Consider the following 24,003-nt stretch of genomic DNA (forward strand, 5'->3'; position numbering starts at 1 on the left):
AGAGAAAGACAAAGATGGAGACAGAGAGAGACACACACCACACACACACACACACACACACACACACACAGAGACACTTTCATAGCTCTCCCCCCCCCTATAATTTCAACTGATACTCAAAGTCTTGGGAAGGTAGATGGATACAGTTTATTTCACCATTAGTGTGAGATTTTTTTCAGCGATTCTCCCATTTCAATCTATTAAAAGGACCTAATAGTTCAGAGTAGGCTAAATCATTCTCAGCGATTCAAAATCTGCTAATTTTTCCAGCTCATTTTGAAAGGTTTTTTTTTTTTTTTTAAAGCAAGAAAGAAAAACTACAGGGATTTGGACAACTCCAATTAATTACATGATTATGTATTAGTTAAAATAAGAAAGACTCCTACCTTGCTAATCAGGGCTGGGGCAATAGTTTCGTTGATATGTTCAATAGCTTTTGAGACACCTGAAAAGGACATGAAATTACTGACATCAAAATATAGGTATACCAAAGGGAGTGCTAGAGTCAAGGTGAACATATGCAAGCTATTTAATGACACTTTGAAATTCTCACCTCTCTTTTCCCACTGGATCTTTTGGGCTTTCCTGCCTAATCTGGGTGCTTTCACCCAAGGATGCTAGGAGGTTAAAACCAATCAGATGGCCATGCTCTTGGAATGTCTTTTGGCAGGTTAATTTCCAAAAATATTCCCTGGAACTGTTCCCTCCACATAAACTACAAAGACCATTTCTAGGCTGGGTCCAAGTAATTGTCAGGAACTCGTTAGCATATTTAATGATTCTGGAGACACCTGAGCAGAGTGGATACAGTCAGAAAAAGAAAAGTGAAAAGGAAAGAAATCATGCTCAGGAGACATGGTTTGGGGCACAAAGCAATGGAGAAACAGTGAAAAGCAAAGACTCTCAGAGGTTTAAAGGGAACCCAAGTACCACCGTTATCATTTGAAGTAGAGGCAGTTTCAGGAGCTCTTGGTGCCAGAGGCTCATGGGTGTCTGATGCATAATCAGACTACTATTTTGGGTTGAGGAAGGGATAACACACCTGAGCCCTAGTTCTGTCTAGGTTGGAAGGCCAAATCACCAAGTCCCTTTTAGGTTACTAGGGGCCTGACCCTTGGAGCTCTTTGCTCCCCCTTTTCCTGTGATTTAGTTAGTTTGTGGAGGCAAAAATTCTCTCCCCTAGCTACCCAGCTCATCTTTACTGATGTCAGATGTGGCTCTGCATAATCCTAAGAAGCTCAGTTTGGAGAAAGAGGTGGAAAAGGAGGCATACTAGCCATCCTCAAGTATCCAGTGGGTTGTTGTGTAGAGAAGGGAGCTTAGTCCTACCTGGGCCCAGAGGGCAGAATACAGAGAGGCAAATTTAAGAGAGATAACCATTTGAGCTGTACAAAAGTGGACTAGGCTGCTTCAGAAGGGAGCAGGCTTTGCCTTATTGACATTCTCCAGGGAAAGGCTAGATGGCCACCTCCATGTACCGCTAACTCTTCCTTGAACAGTATACTTTTTAACTTGGGCAGTTGTATTTTAAGCAGAAGCTAACAAAGCCAGGATGTCCACCTTTTGTTTCATTTTTGCCACATAACTTGCCTTTTCTGATCACAAATTTCCTGGTTCGTATCTGTCATGCGACTTGTATGCAGGGCTTCACTGGTAATAAGCTACACAGCCTTTGCCCTGTACTTGGAGCTACTAGAAATTTCAATTCTTTGGAAACCATGGTGTTCTGTGACTTCTGGTCACCCATTATCACTAGAAGAGTACTGGCATTGAACTTGTCCTTCCAATTGTAAGTCATGTTCTAAACAACAGGCATTTTTCATTCATTTAGTTTTCCAATGTAGACTGTTAGCCTGCTCTCTTTTGAGGAGGTGTTGCTTTCACTGAGGAGTCTGTGGTAGTAAGAATGCATCTCTGCTTTGGGGGCCCAGCATTTTTCTTTTTTTGGTGATGGTCTCTATATGCTCTAGCCATGCTCCCTTCTCCTTCCTGGCACCTCCTCCCTTTTTTCTTCCATCTTCTGTGCTTGCAACCTTCTATGCTAGCAACTCCTAATTTCCTAGTAAACCAGGTGAGATCTTGCCCCACTGCATAAAACACTTAGCCCTCCTCTGGGTCCCTGAGAAGCCCTGATGCATGGAATAATGGCAGACTTTGGATCACTTTCATTTTTCTACTCTTTTTTTTTGTTTTGGAGGAAGGAAGGCAAAGCAATCAGGGTTAAGTGACTTGCCCAAGGTGTCAAGTGTCTGAGACCGGATTTGGACTTAGGTCCTCCTGACTTCAGGGTCTGTGCTCTACTCACTGTGCCACCTAGCTGCCCCTTTTGGATCACTTTTATAGAGAGTACTGAGGCTCTGATGTTACATACCAAAGAGAAGGAAGAACACATTTTCAGCTCTGTGCAAATTTATTGTAGAAAGTAGTGGTAAAAGGTACAGTAATCTTTGAGCACACAAAGCACATTAGGCTTGCTCAAGCACTCAAAAGAACCTTAGTATAACTCTATTTAATGACAATGACAGCTATCTGAAAAGCAGCACTTCTCAGTTATTCACAATAAAATTTGCCAGAGAAGGAGACAAGCCAGGAAAGAGAGATGTCAGAAGAAAGGCAAATTAGCCAAAAAAAGACCTTGTGCCGGCATCTCAGATACCAGGGACAAGTGTGAGGGAGAACGTGGCTAAGGTAGTCCTCATTGTGAAAGCTGCATTCCAGAATGCTGTTCAACTTCCTCCTTTTGCTGGGACTGGGGAGGGTGGGGTAGAGGGCCTGAGGACATCCACCATCAGAGCTGTCTATGAGGCAGCCTGCTAGGAGCAGGAGGCTCACCTGTTACTGGGTAGGCAGGGCGACCACTTGATTTCTTCCTCTAGTTCTATTTCTTTTGTTGATATCAGATTATTTAAGAGCTTTATTTGGCCTTCTTGTAGTTTGGCTCTTTCATAATTTTATATTTTTCTCTATTTCTTTTATGCTCTGATTTTGGTAGTACATTACTTTGCAGAGTTAATTTTCACAATTCTTTATTTTTCTGGTTTTGGTGTGATTCCACCTTGTTCGTTTGCTATTTTGTTGATCTGGACATGACTTCTGAGCGTCCAAAAAGAAAATCCAGAATCACAGAAGCTCTGATTCAGTGGACATCTGTGAGAACCATCCTAAAAGTTGGTGTTTACAAGTTAGGATTTCCCAAGCGCTGGACATAACATTGTCTCATTAGAATTTTACAAAATATCACCTGCTTAGTCCAACTCCACAGGTTTCCTTATCACTTCCAGGATCAAATACAAAATCTCTGCCTGGCATTCAAAGGCTTTCATAAGCTAGCCCCTCCCACCTTTGCAGTCTTACACATGCCTCCCCCACATGTACCCTTTGATGACCGTTCCATGAACGAGGCTTCATCTCTTGGCTCTGGGCCTTCCCTCTGGCTGTCCCCTATGCCTGGAGTGCTTTCCCTCATCTCCACTTACTAGCTTCCCTGGTTTCCTTCAAGTCTCAACTGAAATCTCACTCTCTACAGAAACCCCTTCCCAGTCTCTTAATTCTAGTGCCTTCCTGCTTTGAACTATTTCTTATCTGTCCTGTACGTATCTTGCTGGTACAGTCACTTGCATGTTGTCTCCCTGATCAGAGTGTGAGCTCCTTGAGGGTAGCCACTGCCTTTTGCCTTTCTTTGTATCCCTACTGCTCAGTACAGAGTAAGTAGTAGTAGGCCAGAGATTCCCCAACTTATTTGGCCTCCCACCCCCTTTAAAAAAAATACTCAGCATCCCCCCTGGAAATCTACTTTCTTTAACCCTTTAATGTTTTTCTTTTTTGAAATTTGCATCACTTCAAAAAATTTAAAAATTTATTAATATTTAATATAAATATTAAATAATTAATAATTTATTGTGAATTTGTGGATTTTTTCTTGCACTGAAATTTTGATGACATAATATTGTGTCTCGTAACTGCACAGTATCGTATTGTAAACAAAGTCATTACACGTGCATATTTTTGCTGATGCATGCTGGACTTCCACCTGTCAGCAGACTTGACCAGTGATTGGTTGTAACTTGCATTTATTAGGAAAATAATGTAATCATTATGACTTTAACTCTGCTACACAAAGAGATGAAACATGTATGAATGTTTTTTCAAAATTTTCTTCTCTTCTTCCCTTATGCTTCCAACATCCCCCCAATTACACCTGAGACTACTACCACCCCTCATTGTTCTAGTACCTCCCAGGGGGCCTACTAAGTAGCCCTCAATGTCTCTACTAACTGACAAGTAGTTGCTATTGATGTTATTGTATCATTTTCAGATGAAGAAATAGCTAAAAAAAGTCACAAGTGAGTTCTATACCTATGTCTTCTTGCCTAACCTCAACACCGGCTACAAGACGCTAGGTGAAAGGACTAGGGGCAAAGGCTCTGGACCCATTCCTCCAGGACTCACAGGACCATAAGCTAAAATGATGATGGAGACTAAGAGGCAAGAAGATTTGGCTGTGCTTGAGAGTGCCTTCCAGGTGATCATTAAAAGTCATTCTGTAAGTCAAACTGGAAGCATTTATCTCTAGAGGTATTTCTTTTGGAGGACTAGGTCTCCACAGTTTTGGTGAAGGGTACTTAGCATAACAGGAGTATGTCATAGTATATCTGATTTTTCTAAGAAAATGGTGAACATGATTGTGCTATGCCTGGGGATTCTACTTTCACTGGAACAAATTCAAATCTCCTTCAAGCTCTCACCAGGTATGGTGGCCAGCAGGACCTCAGTAGCTAAAAATCTCGAAGAAAAAGAAAGGAGGTCTGGCAGAATACACAGAAATTTTCTGCCACTCTAAACTTTGAGACCATTCCTGGAGCCATTTGCATCATCAGTGGGTTCTAAGAGGTTGGATTAGGAAGACTTCCTAGTGCTCTAGAGATACAAAGGTCACCTGAGGAAGAAAATCCCCTTTCAGTCTCTTGTGTTTTCATTGCTCAAGTGAAATAAAGGAAGTGTACTTATGCAATCAGACTGGCCTGTAAGTGTACCCCTTAGTTGGCATTCAACCATAACCAGCTCTGGTCTCATGTCCTCCACATCTGAAATGAACTCCCTTCTCACTTCTGCCTCTTAAAATTCCTAGCTTCCTTCCAAGCACAGCTCAGAGATCATCTGCTCCTGATCCAGGCTCTCTCCCTCTGGGAATTACTATGGACACTTGGTATTTATTTATCTCTTCCAAATGCAAACATTTTGAAGGCAGGTGCTGTTTTGTTTTTGTCTCTGTATTGCCAGAGCCTTGTTGGTCGTTGTCCTTCATCTTCGAAGAGGACCAAAATGACACCACCATGATAAAGTGAAGTTTCAGCGTGTCCGACTGTGGCTGATCACACCAATATGAGCTCGGCACAGATAGTCCGTGTGAATATTTGGGGTGGATATTTCAAATTTGTGCATCCTACATTTACTCTGTGCTGTCTCAATTTTGTTTTGTTCGTAGAGCACAGTACCCTTTCTGATGTGGGCATGCAATGTTGAACGGTGCATAGTCAAATTCAAAGTTCTTAAGAGAGACTTTGAGAGCCCTTGTATCATTTCTTCTGACCACCATGTGATCGTCTGTCCCATGTGAGTTCTCCATAAAATAGTCTTTTTGGCAAGCATACATTTTGCATTTGAACAATGTGGCCAGCCCATTGGAATTGTGCTCTCTGAAGCATAGTTTGAATACTTGGCAGTTCAGCTCAAGCAAAGATGTCAGTGTCTGGTACCTTATCATGCCAGGTGATCCTTAGAATCTTTCTAAGACAGTTCAAATGGAAGCGATTCAGTTTTTTGGCATGGTGCTGGTAGACTGTCCATGTTTCACAAGCATATAACAATGAGGTCAGCACAATGGCTCTGTAGACCTTCAGTATGGTAGTCAGTCTAATACCTCTTCTCTCCCAAACTTTTCTTCAGAGACTCCCAAACACTGAGTTAGATCTAGCAATGCGTGTATCAACCTCATTGTCAATGTATACATCCCTGGAAAGTACACTACCAAGTAAGTGAACTTATCCACAGCATTCAAAACTTCTCCATTTGTGGTAACCCATGGTTCCACATATGGATGGTGTGGTGGTGGCTGATGGAGCACCTGTGTTTTTTTGGTGTTATTAGGCCAAAATTAACACAAGCAGCAAAGAATTGATCCATACTTTGTTGCATCTCAGCTTCAGAGGTTGCATTGAATGCACAATCATCTGCAAACAGAAAATCATGCACCCACACTTCCTCCATTTTGGTCTTGGCTTGTAGCCTTTTCAAACTGAAGAACTTACCATCAGTACAGTAGTTGACCTTGATGCCATGTTTATCCTCATTTGAAAACATCATGCTAAAAAGCATGGGAGCAAGTGCACAGCCCTGTTTCACTCCATTGGTGACTGGGAAGGCACGAGAGCACTGTCCATTATCCAGAACCCACGTAAATGTGCCATCATGAAATTGACATACAATATTGATGAACTTCTCTGCACAAACAAATTTTGACATAATTTTCCATAAGCCCTCACTACTAATAGTGTCAAAGGCCTTGGTCAGATCTACAAACATTGTGTACAGACCTCTGTTCTGCTCCCGGCATTTCTCCTGGAGTTGTCAGGCAGCAAACACCATACTGACTGTTCTTCGGCCCTTTCTGAAGCCACGCTGGCTTCCAGGTGAAGGATCAGCCTATTAAGGAGGACTCTAGCAAGAATCCTGCCAGCAATGACTAAAAGAGAGACCCCACTGTGATTGTTGCAGGACAATCTATTCCCTTTACCAAGATGGACAATAGAGGCATCCTTGAACTCCTGGGGGATAACCTCCTCTTGCCATATAACCTGGAAAATTTCAGTCAGCTTTTGTATGAGCAATGGTCCCCCTACCTTGTAAATCTCAAATGGAATAGAATCAGCATCAGGTGCTTTGTCACATGAAAGGAGCCTAATGGCCCTCAATACCTCTTCTTCAGTTGGAAGTTCAGCTAAGAAGGGATTGACTTTAACCTGAGGTAAACGGTCAATGGCCTTAGCATTAATTGATGATGATCTGTTGAGAACACTATGGAAGTGTTTAGCCCATCTCTCTAGGATCATGTCCTTATCACTAATCAATGTGGCTCCATCAGCACTGAAGAGCTGTGATGCACCATAGGATTTTGGTCAATAAATAGCTTTCAGAGAATCATAAAAGTGCTTTGGATTGTTACTATCAGCATAAAACTGAATTTCATCTGCCTTCTTACTGAGCCAGGAATACTGCACCTCTCTAAGCTTTGCTTATACTTTGCTTTTGATGGAATTAAATGCTGTCTTCTTAGAGGTGGATGAACTATCCTGTTGGTAAATCCTGTGGAGTTCTCGTTTTTCATTTAGCAGTTTCTGAACTTCCCCATCATTTTCATCAAACCAGTCTTGGTGTTTGTGAGCGTTCTGACCCAGATGAGCAAATGCAGTGCTGTACACCAAATGTCTGAAAGCTGCCCACTCCTTTTCTGCTCCACTGTTGCCAGCTGTGTGTTGGCTCAACTTTCCCTCCAAGTTAGCAACAAACTGTTCATGTTCAGAGAAGAGCTCTAATTTGTTGACATTAATTCTTCTGGTAGTCATTTTGCGTTGGGGGCGGCACTTTAGATGAATGGGAATATTTAGCTTGGAAAGGATAAGTCTATGATCAGTCCAGCACTCTGTACCACACATTGCCTTTGTCACTTTCACATCTTGTCTGTCTCTTCTCTTTACAATCACATGTAGTCTATTAGATGCCAATATTTGTTGCCAGGGTGCATCCATGAGGTTTTATTACATTTAGGTAAACGGAAGACAGTGTTGGTGATGAGAAGGTCATGTGATACACAAGTCTTCAGAAGTAAATGACCATTGCTGTTGCTATTTCCAACTCCATTCCTCCCTAGGACTCCTTACCAAGTCTGGTATTCTGAGCCTACTCTAGCATTAAAGTCGCCCAGAATTATAAGCTTGTCCTCTTTTGGCACATTGGAGATAAGGGTCTCTAGGTTTTCATAAAATTTTTCTTTGACTTCATCAGGGTTTGTCATGGTGGGAGAATAGGCACTGATGATGGTGGCATGATGTTTTTCCTGAGAGTGGTAATCGCATTGTCATGAGCCTGTCATTCATTCCTTTTGGCAGGCATACCAGCTTCACTGCACCCATTCCAGAAAAAGGTATATCCAGCCCCAGCTTCAGTAAGCTGGCCTTCGTTTGCCAACCTTGTTTCACTGTACTGCCAGTGCCTCGTATACATTCGCTGAATTAGATACACATGCTACCTTGTTGATTGCTGAGCACTCTGAGAACAATACTGAGGCTGAAGGCATACTATGGAAGCACCAGAAAGAGAATGGCACTGTGTTCAGTCTTGTAGATCTTAGGCACTGCTCATGGTTCTGGTAGGAAACAAGACGAAGAAAACTTCCAGACAGTTAATACGTAAATAAGGTGGATTAGTACACCATATCATGAGGCCAAAATGTCTGGCAATCAACAGCTCTCAATATTAGGCCTATGTGGTGAGCATTTTAAGAGGCAGTTGGTGGTGCAGGGAATAGTGGGCAGGACTTGGGAATCAGGTAGATCCCCACCTCAGAAACTTCTTGTGTGGCCCTGGGCAAGTCACATAACATCTACTAGCCTTGGTTTCCTCCTTTGTAAAATGAAATAATAACAAATTCAGTTCCTGTAGTTGTGAAGAAGTCCAAAAGAGGCAAAGTAGGCAAAGTACCTTGCTTAAAGTACCACAAAAATGCTTATGCTTATTATTTTAGAGTCCCATGGTAAATGAGGATGAGGCAGCTGCCTTCATTTGTCAGATGCGTGGGTGTCTGTCTACAGATTTCCATGTCATCTGCTGGTAGAATGAGTGGTGTACAATGTGAATATAGTCTGGTCTCCCCTGATGACATCATTGTGTTTGGGAAGATGTTTAAATAATCTGATGATAACAGATTTAAAAAAAAAAAAGGATTTTAGAGTTCATTGTATTCAATCTTCTCATTTTATAGATGTGGCACAGAGAGCTTATTTTTTCCAGGATCACATAAAAAGTGTGTGAGGCAGGATTTCAATTCAGGCCTTCGAGACTCACAGTTCAGTGCTCACACTCTCTCTCTCTCTCTTTCTCTCTCTCTCTCCTTAAAATAATGTAATCCTGAAGTCATCTAAACCAGAACGGTTGGAGACTTATGATCTAAAGATGTCTAAGACTAAGAGTCAGTAGAATATAGAGGAGCCATTTGTGTTTTTCTATTTCAGGAGTCTATCAAAGTGTCCTTTACACAGTACATGCTTAACAAAATGCTTGTTCTTGTTTTTGGAGCATTTTTTAAATATGTAAGTGACACTATCTCAGTAGGGAGTGGCTATTGACCCTGGAAAGACAGAAGCACTTACTGCCAGACCACATCTAAAAATGGTGCAGTGATCAGAGCACTGAACCTGGAGACAGGAAGACCTGAATTCAACTCCTGCCTCAGACACTTATTAGCTGTGTGACCCTGGGCAGGTTGTGCCTTAGTTTCAACTATAAAATGAGAATGATAGCAACAGTTAACTTTCCAAGTTGTTGTGAAGTTATGTAACTATTATGTAAATATTAGTTATGATTCTTATCAACCGAATCCATTTTGGCATTGGTCGTCATTTTGAAGATCTGTAAAAAGCTAATAGCCATAGCCTGTCAACCCCTCCATGGAGGTCTTGTCAGAAGAAATAATGGTTAGGAGAACATAAGCAAAGTTCACAAACAGTGCACAAATGAGACTGCTGAAATGAAAAATGTGACCAGATTTTCCAGAATCTAATTAATTGCCTCACAAACATACAGACCTGTGCTGCCTTTGTTGATTCAGGTAAGCTTCTGCCAAGGAGGCACAGATGCCAGCCTGAAGAGCCTGAGGGCAGTTTTGTACAAGGAAAATGGGGGCTGCCAGAAACTAAGGCCATTTACCACCTGGGGATTCATGAAGACTGAGACCCATTCTAGGAATGTGAAGGTTAAGCTCAGGGCCTTCCAATACCACTAAAAAGACTGGTTTTATGGAGCACCTTTCAGGGTTGGGCAGTCAAGAAACCCCTGACCTCTACAGTCTGGGCACTGAGTTGAATGCTCCCAGACAGAGGCAGCAGGACAGCTGTCCAGGTCAACTATGAGAATCATCATCAAATCCCTGTAATGTCTTCAGTTCATGATAATTCTTTGGATGTGACCAGCACATAGCATAGACTGGGAAAAAGCATCATTCATGCAAACCCCCTGTCTTATCCATTCAAAAACTGTGGGAATTACTAGAGAGGATGTGAAGGGGATGAGATTCCAAGTGCGGCCTTTGACATGGGAAAGTGTGGCAGTCTTGGGATTCCTGTGGAAACATCTGTGGAATTGAACTACGTAACTCTGAGCCAATCCTGAGGCTATGACCAACCCCATCTCTACCTTATAAGTCATCGAATTCCATAATTGTTAGGAAGCTCATAGATTTCAAGCTGAGAGGTTATGTTGGAGATCACCCAGTCCAAGGTCATACAAGTAAGTAGCAAGGAGCAGAGCCAAGATCTGAACCCAGGTCCTCCAACTCCAAATCCAGTGAACTTTACCCTGCACTGTCCTGCCTAGGTGAGGGATGACTGGCTGCAGGATAGTGATAAATGACCTCTACTGATGGCCAAAAGGAACGGCTATGAGTGCCAGAGAATTAGGCCTGGATGATCAAAAGCCAAGCTACTGTTCTGGGAGCAGCAGAAATGGGAATTTATTAATGTCATAGTATCATGTCAAATAGTAAGAGATGTCATAGAAAGTATGTTGAGGCAATCAGTGCTGCCTAAAGCCTACCAAGTTATGAGTCACTGGATCTGAGCTTGAGGGGACCTCTGGGGATCCTCTGGTCCAATTCATACTTGAACAGGAATCTACTCTATGCTATACCCACTACATGGAATCCAAACGGATGTTTGTTTGGAGATCACTAGTGAAGGGAAACCTGTTCCTCACCAGCCTATGAGATGGCTACTCTGGGCACTGTTCTCCCTCACTTCCACAGTGTCCTGCCAATAAACCCAGAGCTAGAGAGTGCTGCACTCTCCTGGTTCCAAGCCCAGAATTCTTTCTACTATGCCCCACTGCCTTTGATAGCAGCTACTAAGTCAAATTAATAGGCCCCAGGTCCTCAGTCTGACTTTATCTGTCTAACCTAGTATTTCATGAACATTAACAACTCAATTTATGTAGCACTCTACAATCCACGGAGCACTTTTCTTAAAGCAATCCTGTGAATTTAAGGACTAGCAGAGAATTGTACTGTACCATTTGTGAAAACTGAAGGGGACTTGCTCAGGCTCAGGATGTGCCAAACCTGGGATTGGAACCCCACATTCTGCACTCCCTGTGGCTTCCCCACTCCTTAAGTGCCATATGCTTCAATAAGAATGTGCTGCAAAACACCTGACAATTTTGAAATCATAAGCAATCATAAGCAGGAAAAGCTGAGAAATGCAAAGTCTACAAAGTCTAATCACACACACACATCTATATCTATACATGTTTGCCATCAAGAGTAAGTGCTCAGGTCCCAGGATAAAGGGGTTAGAGACTCCTCATACACAACCACAAATAAATAACAGGTGGAGAACTATGGAAGCTGAAGGAAGAGTACCAGATTTTCTAGTTTAGGAGGCCCTGTACAAGGAAATAGGATGCTGACAATTCTTTTACCTTTCCCTAGCATGTAGTTCTTATCATCGTCTCGGAGTTCTAAGGCTTCAAAGATGCCAGTAGAAGCACCACTGGGCACAGAGGCTCGGAAGAGACCTGTATGGTAAGGAAAAGAACAGAACAGAGCAACAAATGAAGACATGAGGACGGTTAGCATGGACAATAACCCCCATGTGGGTAGTTTCCTCTCCCACTCACAGGGTCAGGGCAAAAAGGATAGTGAGTGGCCTCGAACCCATGCTCTATAATGAGCAACTGAAAGAATGGAATATTTGGTCTAGAGAAGATTTAGGGAAAGGCATGCAATAATATCTGGAGGAGAAATTGAGGTGGTTCCTCGGGGCTCTGGAGGGAAGAACACAGAGCAATGGACACAAGTTTGAGAGGCATATTTTGCTGATTCGAAGAGGTGGAAGGGACCTTAGAGATCCTCTGTCCCAATCAATCTGAACAAGAATTCCTCCTACAGTGTCGTGGTGGCCGAAGGGTTAAACTGGCTAAGGGCTGGAATGATCTGGCCTGAATGAGTGCTGGCTCAGGTTCCAGGACAAAGTCAGTTGTGGAGGGTAGGGGCTTAAGGGAAGCTTTGAGGTCTGCTCTCTTGCCCCCTCCCTAACTCCTGCTCAGGTTACAGCCTAAGGATGAATGCTGTCAGAAATAGACAAGAGATGATCAGGAAGAACTGTGGCTATGGCTAAAGCTGGAAGAACAGCGGATCCCAAACACACAGAAGCAAGCATGCATGCAGCATCTTCATGAAGCTAACTCTGGAGACGAGAGAGGGCAGAGACCAGGCAATGGCGGCAATGCTGAGACATGTTAATGACTAGGGAACAAGGATAAAGAACTAAGGTATAATATCCAGGAGGGACCACTGAGTGACTTTTGGAAATGGAGAGTAGAATGTGACTTCGTGAATAGAATGTTAAAAGGAGGACTCAAAACTATAAACATACAATAAATCCATCTTCTGTAAGTTTTAACTGCCACTATATGTCCATAAAGAACTTTGATAAATTCAAGTTTAAGTTACTCCATGGCTTTGGGAATGGTAAAGGGAAGTTGGGCAGCAAAAAAAAAATGACCAATAACAAGTGGCCAACCAGTCTCTGTCTGAAGGCCTCTAGTGAGAAATAACACATGACAATGGAAAGGAAATCCATCCTACTTTGGGATGCTCCAATTGTGCCACCAAACTTAAAACTGGTCTTAAAACTTCCACCCATTGTTTCTAGTTCTACTCACTAGAGCCAAGCAGAAAGAGCCCTACCTTCCTTTTACCCCCCAGCACTTCAAATTCTCCAATGGAATATCTTGGTCCCCTAAGTCCTCTCCTCCATTGGATAAACATCCATAGGTCCCTTCAACTGATTCTCTAATGGATGTTCTGTAATTTTCTCCTGGTAATCCTGGTAACCCTCTTCTGGATGTTCTAGCTTTTCTTAAAATAGGGAACACAGAACTTATCATAGTTTGTTAACACAGCATGTTAATGAGCACTTATTACTTGCCTTACTTGACAGGTAGTATTTATATGGCACTTTAAAGCTGACTGCTAAGTCATTTGATACTATGCATGTGCCAGGGACTGTGCCAAGCACTGAGGATCCCTCTCTCTTTTGTTCTGGATATAATGTCTCTCTTAATGCTGTATAAAATAACACCAGTTATTTTCCCCCATGCTACATCGCATTGCTGACTCACCCAGGCAGGACAGGGCAGGATAAAGGTCACTGGATTTGGAGTTAGAGGACCTGGGTTCAGATCTTGGCTCTGCTCCTTGCTACTTGTGTGACCTTGGGCTGAATGATCTCTAACTTAACCTCTCAGCTCTAAAACTATGAGCTTCTTAACAACTATGGAATGCAATGACTCATAAAGTAGAGTTTCCCCCCTCTTATTGCAAGTTTTCCAGTGGTGATGGGATGCAGCAATAATAGAGGAGATTCCCATTCTTGTTTTGCTTCGATTGGAAAGTGAACAGCTCAATAAAGTAGTATCTAAAAATGGGGTTAGGATTTCTGAATCACACTTTAAAATCACAATACGCTCTTAGACAGGGGTGGATTATACTTAAAGGTTGGTAAGAATATATTTGTGTAGGGTTTTGTACATTTAATTACAAAAGGACGGAGTGAAACTGCTTATAAAAACCCCAAAGATGAACCATCTAGAAGGAGTTACTAAGTAAGGAGAAGAGGAGCAGACCTTCAGAAATCACAGGAGACAAAATCTAAAAAAGAAGCCTCCAGTAAAAACTGAGGTTCCAGTTATTTATACATGTTTAAATGCACAAAGTATGAGTAGCAAGTTAGGTGATCCAGAGACCATGATGTGTAGAGACTTCATAGCTATTACTGAACCTTGGTCGGATGAGATCTATGACTTGAATTAGTTTTGATAGAGGACACCTTATTTGAAAGAAATCATATTAGGGAAAAGGGAGTGCGGATGGAATATGTTAAAAGGATGTACTAATGGAGGGAAATCCAGTAATAAGGGGGAGGACAGATCCTGGTGGAGGTCATGTGGGTGAAGGACAAGAGGCAGAGAGAAACGATATCATGGTAAATTTCAGACTGTTTCGACAGATGGAAGAAATACAGGAGGAAATTAGGAAAATGATTACAAACCTAGCATGGAGGGATGACATTAAGTAGTAGTCCAGATTTCTGCTGGAAATTCTTTTTGACCACAGCAGGACAACTAATAACTTCTTGAATCACTTAATGACAATTCTATCTTCAAAGAGCAGAGAAAGGAAGGAAGGAAACTTCTATTTTGCATCTGATTCTCACTAATGAAGAAAAACTGTTTTCTGGAGTGGAAATGATTGGAAACTTGAGAGGAAGTGAACATTACATTTTGGAACGTGTGATAGGAAAAACCTGGACATAATCTGTCACACTCCCTAGATTCCAGGAGAACAGATTTCCATGGGCTCAGGGAAAACAGAGGTAGGAATCCATGACTTAAAATTCTATAGTGGATATCAGGCTAAGTGCAGGAGAAATGGGAATTTCTAAAGAATGACATTCTGAACGGTGATACAAGAGGAAAATAATTCCAGTGAGGAGGGAAAACAGGAGTTAAGCAGGGCTTAAACTTTTTCCACTTATGACCCCATCCACGTTTCTTAAAGTGTGCTTATGTGTTGCGACCTACAGTTTAAGAAGTACAGAAAGGCACAAAAGTGAATATCCAAGAAGGGCATATTCTAGTTTAAGTATGGGTTTGACTAAATGGCCTCTGAGTTCCTTTCTAAATAGGAGATTCTGTGAGTCACATATGGCCCAAATTATAATGAAAAAGTAATGGAATCTAACTCCCCCCGCCACCCAGGAACAGTGCTGACTGCAAGACTGGGGAAGTGTTTGCTACTAGTGGAGAAGCTTCTGAGGGTGTCAGGTAAAAATATGCTCAATTCTGCTGTCACGCAGTCTTTTGGCTCTTTGTAAGATTGAAGTTTATGTTATTTGGCAGAGAGCTTTTGTTGGTGAGAATTTCTTAAAGGTTCTCTCCTGATCGCTACTGGAACATGGAGATTTAAAAACCATCACCTCATAGTAAGTGGGAACTACAGAGAAAGCTGAAAGGGTTCAGAAAAAAGTTAATAAGAAAGAAAGGAGAAAGTCTCTTCAATGAGGATAGGACCTGCTGTTCCCCTTGGGCAGAAAGCCTTGTGGCTTCCAATGCCCCCCTTCCAAGCAAATCACATGTTCCCTGGGACTTAAGGCCCCACTCAGTCTAAGTGTGCACTCTGTGGAGAAAGATTCTCTACAATATTCTTGGAGAGGGGATCATGAAGGTTGAGGTGGCTGGTGGTGCAGTGGATAGAGTTCTGGGCTTGGAGTCAGGAATGCCAGAATTTAGATCCAGCTGCACATACTTCCCAGCTGTGTCTCCGGGCAAATCATTTAACCTTTGCCTACTTCAATTTGCTCATGGTAAAATGCGGAGCACAACAGCATCTCCCTCCTAAGAATGTTGTGAAGATCAAGTGAGATAATATTTGTAATGTGCTTGGCACATTGTGGGAGCTTAGTAAATGCATGCTCCCTTTCCTTTACTGAGGTTTTGCTTGGACACTTCCAATTACCATACACTAACAATGTAGCCTATTTCAATTCCGGATGAGCTGTGTGGATTCTTCCTCCATTATGTTCACCTTTACACTGCTTGGCTTTACTCTATATTTAGAAAATTCTTATTAGGGAACAATTTTTTTTTGGTTTTATTTTGGTCTGGACCCAAGACTTCATTAGTGAAGGCAACACCTGGCATGGGAACTCCCTCTGCAGACACTGTAACTGCCTAAGAGCCAGGTCACCTAGCTAGGCTGGGTCAAGAGGCAACGTTAACAAAGTTCACAGAATTCAAGGAGAGGCCTTTAGAAGAACCATTCTGGTATGAAACCCAGCTTCCTTAAATCAGTCTCATCTTAGTCCCCTCCCACTTTTGTCTCTGGATCTCTTGGTTATTTAAAAAAAATTTTGTTAATTTTTAATGGGCTAGTTTCACACTCTGACCAAACAGCAGTCTCACATCATGAAGGGAGTGAAAGAAGGCAGGTATCCAGAAGGACTGACTCTTTGAGAGTACCTACTTTAGGAAGCTGGCTTAACCCTAAAAGCAATCATGATGAAGGAGCAGAAGACAGACTCTCATGTCAGTGAAAGGCACAGATATAAGGACTCTTTTTTGGTAAGCAGGAGGGAAAGAGGTATGGAGAAGAAAGGGAGGCTTATAGAATCCTAGAGTTAGAAAGACATTCAGTCTGACCCTACCACCTGATTCATGAATCCCCTCTCTACCATCTCTGACAGGCTAAAGAATTTTACTAGTTAAGGTAGAACTCACAGTGGGACAGACTTAGCTCTCCCCAGGAAGCAGTATATTCAGTACCACTAGCATCATTCAGCCTGGAGACTATTTCCCTTTAATTTTTCATGTATAAAACAGTCAGTTCAGAAGGCAGCTATAAACTAAGACACAGGGACTATAAAAGGGGGGAGAAATCTCTTTGAATTAACAAAAGGGATCTCCAAACCCTCTTGTTTACTGCGACAAACACAAATACTTCCTGCTTTGTAAAAAGAATGGCGGTGAGCATATAAGGTTTCCAGAGGAGTTGTTTTGTCTTACCTCCGTGTCCCTACTCTCTGGTTACAAAGGGCCTGTATCTACTCAGATGCTTCACACTGGCACAGGGGGAAGCCTGCTTTCTTAAAGGCTATGCCAGCAGGGTACAAGTTCTACAAGGCACTACCATGCTGAGAAGGGCCAGGAGTGGACTGACAATCAGGTGCACTGAGGGTAAGAAGCTCCTTACTACAAAGCTGATGATTTTTTTTGGCCATACCAACTCATTAATACAATCCACTATGGATTATGATCTGCCTCAGAGAAGGGGGCACCCATGACAATAAAATCAGATCTTTGATAGGTGTAAGAAAATATGGAAGTGAATGAACTATGCATTTGGTGTAGTACTACTCATCCAGGCTTTTCTTTCTTTCCTGCTTGTCAGACAAAGCACAATCCAAATCACAAATCCTGTCCACATCTATCTACTTTGAATAAAAGGGTTTCTCCGTAGTGTCCAGACCACCTGCTCGTTTGATCACTGGGGAACACCGGGTTATCAACCAACCAAGCAAATGAAGGCCCTATTGGGCACTTTGGAGACATTTTTTGAGGTAGAAGGTCTTGATTTGATCTTCCTGTTTCACCTCTTTCTCCCTAGGAGCCATTCTGTGCCAAATTTAATGTATCTGGAAGAGGGCCTGGGATCAGGAAGGCAAAAGGGGTATGCACCTTTTTGAGTGTGGAGATCAACCTCAATTGTGGGGTTTCCACGAGAGTCGAAGATCTCCCTGGCATGGATCTTGATAATAGACATGGTGAAATTCTGTGAGGAATAAAGATGAATATTTTAGCATGCACCATCTGCATTTATTCATTTTTCCAATTAATATTTGGGTGTCTGCTTTAATTAAGGCATTATGTGGTATACAAATTTGTACAAGATATGGTTTTTACCATAAAGGAGAGACAACACACATACACACAAATATCTCTGATATAAGGCTGGATTGTGGGGAGATACACGAGTAAAATAAGCCCACTTCTCCCAGCTGATTCACTCAATTTTACATCCAAAATAGAACTCATCTTTTGGCCAAAACTCATCCCTCCCCCGACTTCTCTACTTCTGTTAAGGGTCAATAAGTTGGTCAGCCAACTAACATTGTGCTTTTATGCTAACATTGTGCTCTGATATGACAGGCACTGTGTTAAGTGCTGGGGACGCAAAGAAAGGCAAAAATCTTTACCTTCAAGAAGCTCACAGGAAATAATTAACAGAGGGAAGGCATTAGAATTCAGAGAGGTTGGGAAGGGCTTCCTGTAGAAAATAAACAGAGGGAAGGAATTACAATCAAGGGAGACTGTGAAAGGTTTCCTGTAGAAGGTGGGATTTTAGCTCAGACTTGAAGGAAGCCAGAAGGCAGAGATGATGGTAGAGCATTCCTGGCCTAGATGACAGCCAGTGAAAATGCTCAGAGTTGGGAGATAGAGAGTCTTATAAGACATATAGCAAGGAGGCTATTGGAACTGGATTGTAGGTTACATTGGAAAGGAGGGGAATGTAAGATGTAAGAAGACTGGAAAGGTAGTCAGGGGTTAAGCAGGGGGTACCCCCATTCCTCCAGTCACTCAGGTTCAAAACCTGGGATTAATCTTCAACTCCTTTCTCCAGCCTATCCAACAGGATATCCAATATCCTAATCTCACCTCCCTCCAATATATCCAATCACTTGCTAAGTCTGGTTGGGGGCCATCTCCAGTCATCCTGATCTATATCTTGCCACTGGATCCATATGGCTCCAAAGGAGAAAGTGAGGCTGATGATTTTGCACAGCCTTTCCTCACTTAAATACAATTCACCTGCAAGTCATGGCATCACCTTCCTGATGTTTTGATACTCTTCCAGAATGAAGGACATATAACAAGAAGTCCAGTCAATTCCTCTTCAAGATCTCTTTCTTTTTACGTTGACAATCACTGTAGTCCAGACCGTCATTACCTCTTGCCTGTGTTTCATAACTGATCTCCCTACATCTAGAGTCTCCTTATTCTAAGCCACACAACTATCAGATTGATAGCCCTAAAGTGCAGGTCTGGCCATGGAACTCTTCTGCTCAATATTACCTTTGCCCCTCTAGGATTAAACACAACTCCTCTCTTTGGCACTGAAATCCTCTCACAAGAGGACTCCAACCTCCTGAGTCAGCCTTATTATCTGTTACTCCCCTTTACATGATGGTCCCATCAAATTAGTCTTGATTTCCTCACACACAACATTCTCTCTCCTCTTCCTGCTTTTGCCCAGGTTGTTCCCCCAGACTAGAATGAATGAATGAAAGAACATTTACTAAGCGTTTTGTGGCAGGCACTGTGATAAGTTCTGGGTATGTGAGCAGAAGCAAGCAAGACACTCCCTGACCTCAAGAAGCTTATATTCAAATAGCAGAAGGTGGAACATAAGAGTTGTTGTTTGTTCTTCATTCTCAAAGAGGACCGATGACATCATGAGAATGATGAGCTGACTAGTGTGTGAACTGGATTTGAGTGAGGCAGAGTTAGGGAGAAGAGCTTTAGACAGCAAGTCAGAAAGAATGGTCAACTGAGTCATAGGGCATTTGACTTGTGACATATCCTTACTAGGAATGGTGGTGTTGATTTGATCGCTTTCTTTCAAACTAGAGTTGGAAAGGAAATATGTTGAGGTCACATGTTATGGACATGGCGTCCTTGGTAAGAGAAAGTGAACTGTTCAATAATGTTCAAATCTAATTCTAAGACCTTTAGGTCTAGATGAAGGTGGGGGCCAGAGAATGGGAAGCATTGCCTAGAGACAGAAAAGAAGTGGTGCTCCTTCCTCAAACTCATTTCTAAAAATCTGTAGTTTCCTTCACAGCTGAGCTCAAAAGCCACCTTTCACAGGAGGCCTTAACTGATCTCCCCAATTACTTTTTATTTTATATTTATTTGTATGTATGATATTTACTCAAATAGACTTGAGTGCAGAGATTATTTCACTTTTTTCTCTGAACCCTGAGCATCCGGGACAGTACTGGCATAAAGAAAATAATTAATTTTAAATTAATTAATTTTAAATTTTAAAACACATTTGGTTGAAGACATCTTTCCTGATTCCCTCAGTTGCTAATGTCTTCTACCCCCATCTCTGAGCTTTTAAAGAAATATGTTTTACTGGTTATATCAAGCACTGAGATAATGTAATACTCCATGGAAGCTACCTATAAGTCACTCAAAAAAGTTGGGTATAACCAACCACACATAGAAACCAAGTGGATGAAAGCTGTCTATTGATCAGATTATGCCATGCAGTTGGATGAACAATCTCTAGAGCTTTTCTAACATTACGTCTGTTGGGGAAAAATAGTACGATTGAACAAGTTGGGTCCAGAATTGGAGGGGAAGAATGGGTTGGATTGTCTTCAGGAAATGAAATTTGAAAGCTTTTTTAAAGACGCTAATATTTTATATTCTCCAGGAAACAAAGGTTTATCTTCTCAATACCAATATTCTGCCAATTGCATCAAGCCCCAGAACAAGTATAGGATGGTGCAGAAATTGATCTGGGCAGCTTTGGAGTGAGGAAGACCTCAGTTCAAGTGTGCCTGAGAAATACACTGACTGTGTGACTGGCAAATCATGGAACCTCATAGTGCCTCAGGATGCTTATTTGCATTGGGAGAATGAGTTTTCCCTTGGGGAGTTCTCTATACTCATAGAATTAAAGGTCTTTCTAAAAGCAAATTCTATCAACGTTCGGTCCTTGTCTTCCAGTATCTCTCCCATAGAACAATGGAAAGGTGGGTTTGAGCAGGCGGCAAGAGAAAACCATTGAGGAACCCTGATGAACAGGAACAAAAGATGTCATCACAGCCTACAGGATGAAGGCAAGGGATTGCAACTGAACGGTCCACTCATCTCCTCTCAACATCCTCAGAGATTGAGGAAAGTCTCCAAAATGTCAAGTAGCCCACTTGTGGTAAACTGACAGGAAGATGGGGACAAATGTTGCCCAGAAAAGGAATGATGGGGTTAAGATCTACATCATTTGAGAAAACATCCTAATAATTTGGTCACAGATCCATTTGGGTGAGTATATACTCTAGAACCCTAGAATAGTACCCTGACCACAGTAGGAATTTAATAGTTGCTTGTTCATTGTATGATCCTATATTTATCTGTGAATAAATTATCCTTCCCAACCCCAGCAGAATGTAAGTTCCTTGAGGAAGGAGACTGTTTCATTTTTATTTATATCTCCTTTACCTAGCACATGGTAAGTCCTTAATAAATGATTGTTGATTGAGAACAGAGATAAGGATTAATTTCCTGCTAAGAGAACATACGTATAAGCATACATATAAGCAGCATTTGAATGGAAGAATGGAAGGACTTGAAGGATTGGGGATTTCAATAGGTAAAAAAGAGAGTAGAAGGCATTCCAATTAGAGAAGGAAGAAACTACGAAGTATTTGTGAATGGACAAGTAGACCATATTGGCTGCAACATCTAGTTCTTTGAAGGGAAAAGTAGAAAATCAGGCCATCCTTTTGGAGTTAAAAAAAAAAATCTAATTAGAATGAAATCCTTAAAGCCTTGGCAAAGCACAACGGATAGAAAGCTGACTTTAGAATTAGAGAAGCCGGGCTGGGATCCTAGCTCTCCCATTTATTACTGCTGTGACACAGGTAAATCATTTCACTGGGTCTCAATTTCCTCATCTGTAAGATGACATATTTAGACTAAATATCTCCCCACTCCCCAAGTTACCTCGAGCTCTGAATCTACCAATGTAGATTTGTTTTAAGCTTTCTGGTCTCAGATAAGAAATGATGGGTTTAGACTAAATGACCCCTAACATTTCTTCCAACTCCCAATCAAATGAGACAAATGTGTGAAGTGCTTGGCAAATCTTACAGCGCTTTATAAACATGAGCTGCTATTACTGAGAGGCAGCATGGCTTAGTGAATTGAGAACTGTACTCTAAACCCGGTCAACATGGGTTCAAGCCTGACCCAGGGCAAGACACTTGGCATCAAACTCAACTAGAGTTAGATCCCTGTGGACCCCATACTGACTTAAAAAACCACAAATTAACGTTACCCACCCTTGGCATTTTTGAGTTAAACATTCCCCAGTTCCGTTTTAATCTGGTTTTGGAACCCTGAGCGTGACACCTCTACTTTAAGCATTATAAGTTGCAGGGAAGGTGCCAGCTTGCCCTGGTAAAGTCCCTCCAGTTCTCCTGGTCCTTGGAGGAAGGAAGGATGTGGGGGATGGGCAGTCAAGGTGGCCCAGTCTGGCCTCCTTGCGCGCAGCAGCAGAGCCTCTAAAATGAAGCCGTTGTTGGACGTCTTCTCTGCAGATGCGAACACTGGACCAGAGGAAGGCTCCGGGGCGCCGGGTGACCCTTTCTGGGCCGGGCTCTGTGGTCTCCAGGGCCTACATCACCAGGGAAGGAGAATGATACACCTGTCTGCACGGACGTGCTGATACACCTGTGGGCTGGACTGGCAGCCCCCCGGGGGCAGGGGCGGCTTTTGCCTCTTTTTTTTTGCATCCTCGGAGGCTGGTACACCGTTGGCGCTTAATAAAGGCTTGCCAACATTGGGAGCTGCCTTCCTTACCGGGTCTTGAAGCTTCCTTGGCCTTCACGCGGCGGAAAAAGGCTGCGGATGGGGCGACACCAACGAGGTGCGTTAACTACGGCTTCAGCCTCCCTTACCTACCTTTCTCTCTGTCTCTCTCTTTCCCTCTTTCCTCCCCACCCAAAGGTAGGCCCCAGCCAGCCTTTCTCCCGCCATCGTGCCCCAGCCACGCCCTCCTGGTCGGGCTCCTCCTCCGGTCCCCCAGATTTCCGGTCTAGGATTTGGTGGAGGGGGAGGTACTTTTGGAGACACCGCCCCCCATCGCCTATTTGCCAATCCCCGGCACCACCCGCTGCGTCCTCCCTCCCCATTGGTGGAGCGAGCAGTCCCTCTCGCCTCGCCGGCTGAGTGGGCGGGCAGTTGAGTTCACGTACTCTGCAGTGACGGGCCTCCCTCAGGACTAAGTGCTCCTTTGGACCAGATGCTCTTCTACGAGACCCCGACCCTTTTCCCTTACCCCTCCTACCCGCCCCCACCCCCCCAGGATCCTACCCCCCCTTGGCCTGTCCCCTTTCCCTTAGCTATGGCTAACGCTCACGCGGACCCGATTTCCGTTCAACCGGTTCGGGGCCGCGTGCGGGGGCGGGGCGGCGACTAATGCGCACGCGCGCCCGGTCCCTGCTCTGGGGTGGGGCGATGGCTGGGCTTGGGGAGCTCGTGGCACCTTGGCTGCCAGCCCGGGCTAGGCAGCCCATGAACGCTTACTCTGGGCTAAGTCCTAGGAGTGCAAAGACAGGCGAAGACAGCCCTCTCTCCTTAGGAGCTCTCTGTGACAGCATGCAAACAATATGTACAAACAAGACATAGGAAGGATGAATGGGAAATTATCAGCAGAGGGAAGGGATAAGGGTTGAGAGGAATTGGAAAAGGCTTCCTGTAGAAAGTGGGATTTTATTTGGGACTCAGACGAAGCCAGAAAGGAGGCAGAGAGGAGGAGGGAGGTGGAGACCAAGGGCTGTGCAAGGGGGGTTTGGGGAGGTGACAGTGGCTAGCATTTATAAAGCGCTGTAAGGGTTTATGTAAGTATCCTTTGATCCACCTGACAGTCCTAGGAGGTGGGTCCTCTTTTCCCCACTTTTAATAGATGAAGAAAGTTAGACAGTTACTTGTCTAAGGTAACACAGGTAGTAAGTATCCAGGGGGAGGATTTGAAGTCAGCTCCAGAGTTCCCTACTGGACCACGTAATTTGGAGGGCACAACACAAATTAGAAAACATTTAGAACCTAGCTAGCAAGTTTAACATTAGAAGGACCAGGCTCATTGTATGATGCCAATTTTAAAATAATTTACTACAATTTCTTCTGTCTGTACGAATAAATGTTAATTACAAATAATTACAAACTTATCAAAGATATTTTTTTAAAAAAGGGAAAGGACCTATCTGGGCAAAAATATTTATAGCAGCTCTTTTTGTGGTAGCTAAGCATTGGACATTGAGAGGATGCCCATGGTTTGGGGAATGACTGAGCAGGTTGTGGTGTATGATTGTAATGGAATACAGTTGC

The 24,003-nt window shown here is 42.9% G+C and overlaps 1 protein-coding gene across 4 annotated transcripts in view; it reads right to left on the reverse strand.

Annotated features, from left to right (window-relative positions):
- LOC140504158 (alpha-enolase-like) overlaps positions 1 to 23,098 on the reverse strand; it is a 38,038-nt gene extending 14,940 nt beyond the window's left edge. For 2 of the 4 annotated variants that reach the window (XM_072608776.1, XM_072608779.1), the window contains exons 1-5: positions 22,872 to 23,098; positions 22,477 to 22,518; positions 17,563 to 17,656; positions 11,746 to 11,841; positions 387 to 445 (exon numbers count right to left, since the gene is read on the reverse strand). In XM_072608776.1, the coding sequence (XP_072464877.1) occupies positions 387 to 445; positions 11,746 to 11,841; positions 17,563 to 17,647 (240 nt within the window). In that variant the 5' untranslated portion in view covers positions 17,648 to 17,656; positions 22,477 to 22,518; positions 22,872 to 23,098. Of the gene's footprint in view, positions 1 to 386; positions 446 to 11,745; positions 11,842 to 17,562; positions 17,657 to 18,080; positions 18,152 to 22,476; positions 22,519 to 22,871 lie in introns of all 4 variants that reach the window. The other 2 variants (XM_072608778.1, XM_072608777.1) reach the window with 2 other exon arrangements.
- Positions 23,099 to 24,003: the final 905 nt, after the last annotated feature.

The sequence above is a fragment of the Notamacropus eugenii genome, chromosome 5, assembly GCF_028372415.1.
Source record: "Notamacropus eugenii isolate mMacEug1 chromosome 5, mMacEug1.pri_v2, whole genome shotgun sequence".
NCBI lineage: Eukaryota > Metazoa > Chordata > Mammalia > Diprotodontia > Macropodidae > Notamacropus > Notamacropus eugenii.